At 33.9% G+C, this 6,243-nt stretch overlaps 1 protein-coding gene across 1 annotated transcript; it reads right to left on the bottom strand.

Annotated features, from left to right (window-relative positions):
• Window positions 1-934: 934 nt before the first annotated feature.
• On the bottom strand, window positions 935-5,192 carry LOC128984708 (uncharacterized). The gene is made up of 4 exons (XM_054404049.1): window positions 5,147-5,192; window positions 4,494-4,774; window positions 1,603-1,692; window positions 935-1,000 (listed from the first exon to the last, which is right to left on the bottom strand). Exons 1-4 carry the CDS (start codon window positions 5,190-5,192, stop codon window positions 935-937), a joined length of 483 nt encoding a protein of 160 aa, XP_054260024.1.
• Window positions 5,193-6,243: the final 1,051 nt, after the last annotated feature.

Below are 6,243 nucleotides of genomic sequence, written 5' to 3'. Positions count from 1 at the left end.
ATAAACTATTATGTGTTATTTTGAAATATGATTTTTCCTTCTAGACTAAATCAAACTACATTAGATGCTAGGTTTAACGGTTAGAGTAGATGTAAATAAACGGCGAGAAACCTTCTATATACCTATTTGAGAATTTGGCTTATAAAACTAAAAGTTTAAGATCCAAAACTATTGATTGGGACTCCAATGATTTTATGACAAACCTTCATGCTCCAAGCGCACAAGTTTTCTAAATGGACATTTTTTTTACGAATGCAATAATTTGCCTGACTGGTCAAAATGTATCACCATAGTAATATCCTTCATGGTATATTGTCTTATATTTTGATCCGTTGACTTATTGCCAATAGTTATAATCATTATCAGCTGGTGTTCGGTAAAAATTCATTACAGTATAGCAGCAAATAATGAAACCCCATTTGACTAAGCCGGTGGCAAACAGCCGTTTTCCGAACTAATTTCATGCGTGGAAACACCATTAAAACAGTGTAGTGTGCCAAAAGATTTTTTACAAACACGCATGTTAAAATCACTTCTGAATTTGTTACAACTATATGCACATAGTAACAACTTAGCTTAGTGATATAACAACAGGAAATACAAATCAACATCATACATTTAATACCACTTGTGCGGATAATCTATGCTAAGGGCCACAAAAGTCTGCAGTTGGCGGTAGCCAATAGCAAGCCTGGACTAGCGCAACATTGCAACTTCACCTGTTCACTACTTTTTGACACTAATTATAATATACTAAACCGTATTTTCAAATCAGCTGGTATTATTAGATTTGGGTACACCGCACTGTCCTCATTGGCTCCTTCAAAGTCACTTGGTAAATAGACTCCTCCCTCAACTGCAGACTCTCTTGGACTGTACTGTAGGTGTGTTAGGTGTTGACTATCTTCATTGTAATACACTGGATCTAATCTTTTCAGTGTTTGTTTGAGCTTTCAAACTGTAGAATGACGATGAAGTATGTGACCGCCATTCCTGCAAACTAAAAATAAAATGTGTTAATAGTTCTACAACAAGATGAAAATATTTTAATGACTCAATAACTATTTATACTGAACAAACAATATTCTTATTTATTTTGCGTGTTTTATAGTGTAAATGTTTACTTAACACTAACTTTTTATGTTTTTTTAAGCTGGGTTTTACTAGGCGCGGAAGCAGAACGTGGATTGCGGAGTCCACTCTCCTCTTGTCTTAGGTAATTTAATGATACTGTTTTCCTAGAAGCGAAGCAGACCACCATTGAAATCGCTTCCCCACACTCCATTATCCGCTTCCACTCCTAGGAAAACCCAGTTTAAGGTCCAAGGGGTAAGACCAACCCCTGGTATTCATTATTTTTAACGTGGATATCACCACCATATATCATCACCAACCCAGTGGCAAATGAGATATGATTTGTCCTGTCTTTCAATCAAACTAGCAATCCTCATATTTGAAGGCAAGCATTATAATTACCTAGCATTTTACAATCACATTTTACTTCCTACCTACTATTATTCCTTTTAATATGTTTCTTCCTTGAATTCCTTTACCAGGAGTTGCATACAACATTTTACATAATACAGTACACATAATACTCACTGAGGTGATGTTGGTTGTGTTAATTTTGAAAAGGTCAAGCACACTGAATTCACATGTGTTATTGGAGATCTGCATCAGAGCCAACTTGACCTGAAAATGTCAAATTCCTTTGAAAGGAGTCAAGAATTGTTCTATTTATCTAAAGTAGAACATAGTATATATATATTTTTTAAAGATATTGAAAATAAGAAATTATTCTTTGCTCAGTTAATGTTTAAGTAAATTTAATCAGTTTTTGGATGGGTAGCCCTCTAGAGGTTAGATCACCTTCAATATTGTCAATCGCCAAGTGTTTTGGGTATTTGCCTTAGCCATATGGACATTCAGAAATTTATCAAATACAAGAGGTTCTACCCACGAAGTCACGGGTGTACAGAAGCCACCATTTAATTAACTTTGACTTTATATTTCATTTAAAGGGCCCAATTTTGCGAAATTTTCATCAGAAGGAATGTTAAAAGCAGCGGAACATTCATACCTTACGTCCAGAGGTGGCCGACGTGGGTACAGTTGTACCTGAACTCGTCGCTCACGACGACCTGTTAAAGATCGGCGACAACCTCTTGGACGACCAACAGACATGTTTTGTTAATCTCATATTCATTGTGTTTCAAACACCATAAAGCACTCATTTGTATCAAACAGCTAGCAATAGCATCAGTGTTCATTTACCGCACCTCTTTTAAGAACATAAATAATAAAATAAGTAAACAAAAATGTAATCAAACAAACTATTGTCAGTTGCATTGACCAGCTGTTGTTCACTAAATTAATCAAAAAACGTTAACTTCTAAAATGTGTAAGGCCCTTTGGAAATCGGCCTCTGGGGCAGAGCCCTAAGAGAATTTGTTCATAACAATACTTTTCAGCTAATCTACACACTCTGAGCTTCATTTTGATGTGCATTATGCATATAATTTTATTTGGTTAATGACCTTAACCATTTACATAAAATTTGATTGTATCACTTTAATAATATACCTAATAGATCTCTTATACTCCAAACATGGTGGATATGCATAATTAATTAAACTAGTGGCCCTGTTGCTCGAATTCGAGCAATTGTTTCATTGTAATATTTACGCCAAACCAAATTAAAATAGTAAATATTTCATTTCAACCAAGTTAGTAAATGTTTGTAGCAAACTGTTAAATTAGCAAACTTATTGACTGTTTACAATTAACATATGATCTTCTTCTAACTTTTAATTTCTGACAACAGCTGGAGTTTCATAAAAGTTGTTGTTTCCAATGTTAATCTTATGGAGAAATACGAAACTTTAAAGGGCTCCAGTGCCTCACTCTCTCATTATTTCCCTAAAAAGAAAGTTTCCTGCACAACTTCACGTTACGCTCTTTCCAATGACACCAAAAACATAACAATCGGTTGTCGGTTCAGTAGTTTCGGTGGAGTAATTGTCACAAAAAATCTGCTTGCGTATTAAATAAGTATAGATATAGATAAGTATACAGGGTGATCAACTCAAGGAGGCCACCATTGGAATATCGGAAACGGTAAGAATTAGAGAAAACTTTAAATGGGGGACATTCCTTTATTTTTTGTGACAGTTAAAAATATGATTTTAGTTTTTCAAAATTCAGCCACCATTTTCCAAAATGGCGGCCAACTTTGAAATTTCTTACGGAACACCCTGTATTTTATCATGTTTTCGGATAGAACATGCAATTTAAAAACTTTTTTATTCTTGACATTTTTTCGATAAACCCACTCGTTTAGGAGTTACAGCCTATGGAAAAATTGCTTCCGGTGTACATTTGACATCAAGTAGCTCCAAAAAAGCAGGTTTATAGCGAAAATGCGAGGAGAAAACAAGTCAAATAAGTCTTAAAATTGCATCCACATTCCAAAAAGTCCATAAAATACACAGTTTTCCACTTTTCAAGTTTGCCGCCAATTTGGAAAATGGCCGCCATTTTTATATAATAGAATTAATATTTTTAACGAATTTTATGAACTTTTTGGAATGTGGATGCAATTTTAAGACTTATTTGACTTATTTTCTCCTCGCATTTTCGCTATAAACCTACTTTTGGAAAATGGCGGCTGAATTTTGAAAAACTAAAATCATATTTTTAACTGTCACAAAAAATAAAGGAATGTCCCCCATTTAAAGTTTTCTCTAATTCTTACCGTTTCCGATATCCCAATGGTGGCCTCCTTGAGTTGATCACCCTGTATACATTCTTACCTTATTTCTTGTCTCAGGTAGTAAGTCCAAACTCAATAAACAACTTACATGAAACCCAGTTCTCTTTGCCTGAAACATGTTAAAATCTATCAAAGTATGTATGGGTAATGAATTAGTAGTGTGTTTTCTTCGGATTAGTTTGAAAATTAAAATTCGATTATAACTTGAAATCACAAATTCTTTTAAGGGAAAGTAGTCTACACTCCTGAAATGTTTGTTCGTATTCGGAAAATTGAACCCATCAATATGGGCCAAAGTCTGAGATGCTAACTACTAAGCATGCAACTCACTGCTGTTCATGGGCGATTTTATTTTTCAACCCCAAACTTATGTTCACAATTTAAACAAAACCCCTCCAGGAATCTTTTGGACCCCTCGTTTAACTCCAAGTATTGTTACCTTCTTAATGAATGTTCTGTTGACTAATGTCTCTGTATGACATAGGATTCCTATGTTTTTGCATGATTAGTTCATGCAGTTTTCAAAGACGGTTTAACCAAACATTCACATTGAATCCCCTATTTTTCAATAACGAGTGCTTGTACAATTCTGACCCTGGCCGCAAAAGCCTGTGGATGAAGAATGCCCTTCATTTATTGGATTCCAACTTCCAACAGAATAGTTAAAATTTTTAACGTACGATGTGATTCACTCTTGCAACTTAAGGAAGATGTTACTCACATGATAAGTGGTATAGGTTGAGACCCAAGTGATGGAAATTAACAAAGTGACAGCAAACAAGCACCAAGATATCTGCTTGACAATCATAAACTTGTCAAAGCCACTGGACGGAGGTCTGATGAGTCCATCTACGATGTAATACGGATTGATTACGGCAAGGACAAAGATGTAGGCGAACAGACAAATCAGTTGGATCCCGAAGAATGAGTTGATTCCTTCAATGGCTTTACAAAGCTTGTAGTGGACTTCTCTGATCTCCTCTAAGGTAATCTTAGGAGTTTCTAGAACAAATTGAAACTTTTGTTAGATATTGGCTGTGACGCCGAAAAACACCATGAACTCTTACTATTCTTGTGGAGTAGATTTTGCACAATGATAAAGAGCTCACTCAAACATACGACAACAATGGTACAGCTCTAAGATACAATGTCAATAATAACAGTTATACAACCGCATTTTCAAAATATGATTCGATTTGAAGATTCAACTGCAATAATATAAATCTTGAAACCTTAAAACAAGGATTATTTGATAGTTTTACAGTTTATGTGTTAATTTAATAGTTGTTTTTTTTTTGTCAAATATTTTAAAATATTCAGAGTTTAACTAATTATTTTTATCTGCAGACAAGTAATTTGACTAAATTTTATTACCTGAAGATGGAACGAACCCTGCAAGTATCACTCCCAGCTTGATCATTGTGTTTAGCCTTACAAAACTTTGAGACAAACCCTCAGCTAATCTTATGAACAAAATCAACATCAATACTATATAAAAATGGCCCACATAGGTTAAACTCTTCACAAGCCTCTCATACTGATTAGCAGCAATACTCATTGGGATCAAAACAAGCAAAAATCCCAAAATAAAAAGTGTGACTCGATTAATAAAATTCCGTCGAGGTACTTTGAATCCCTTTGAAGTAAAAACTGGTTCCACTTCACAAATGTAAGTGATAATGGAGATGAATTCCCCATTCCTGCTAACAATAATGTTGAATATCTCGATTAAAATCGCTCCCAAGAAGATGCTAATTGCTTTTACAATATTAACAAGGTTCTTAACTGGATCACTTGTTTTAATTGGTGGATTCGTGATTGTTATGTAGGTTAGAGTAGTCGTTGTTGAAGTAATCAGTGAGACTGACACAAGTGCAGACCACGGAATGAATTGAAAACCAGAATCTGTAAGTTTTAAAGGCAAAAATCCACTAAAATTGAAAATAATAAGTAGCCAAGTTGGAAAAATAGAAACAATGTGTTTTGTGAAACGATGTTTTAGATCCAACGTTTCCATTCTTTTTATGTTTTGTTTCCAATGAAAGGAACTACGCGATAATGACTGACTTTTTAAGTTATGACTTTTGAATTGAATCCTTCTATCCTGAAAAAAGGTGACAAAATATTTAACGAGCTTTCAGCTACGAGAGGCTCATGATTATAATAAGGATCTTTTTAAATGACAAGGATTTAAAGGTGACAGTATTTAAAATCACCTCATTAGTTTTGGCATTGGTAATAATTGAATACGAAACTTAAACACTGTCTGAGAAGGCTCAGATAAAAAAATACATTGTCTTTCTTAAAAATTACAGTATATTTTTAAAATATGACTGTCTTACAAATTGACTGATTGAGTACACTGTGTTATTAATTTATATTAATAAACAATGTATTTAACAAAATAAACAAAATGGGTTAAAATAACCAAATAAGAACATGAATAAATAATAAATACTAAGTAGTACTAA

This window comes from Macrosteles quadrilineatus, unplaced genomic scaffold (genome assembly GCF_028750875.1).
Source record: "Macrosteles quadrilineatus isolate MER2022 unplaced genomic scaffold, UCM_ALF_1.0 Scaffold_2__2_contigs__length_208266976, whole genome shotgun sequence".
In the NCBI taxonomy this organism is placed as follows: Eukaryota; Metazoa; Arthropoda; class Insecta; order Hemiptera; family Cicadellidae; genus Macrosteles; species Macrosteles quadrilineatus.
This window is presented reverse-complemented; position numbering and strand designations above follow the sequence as displayed.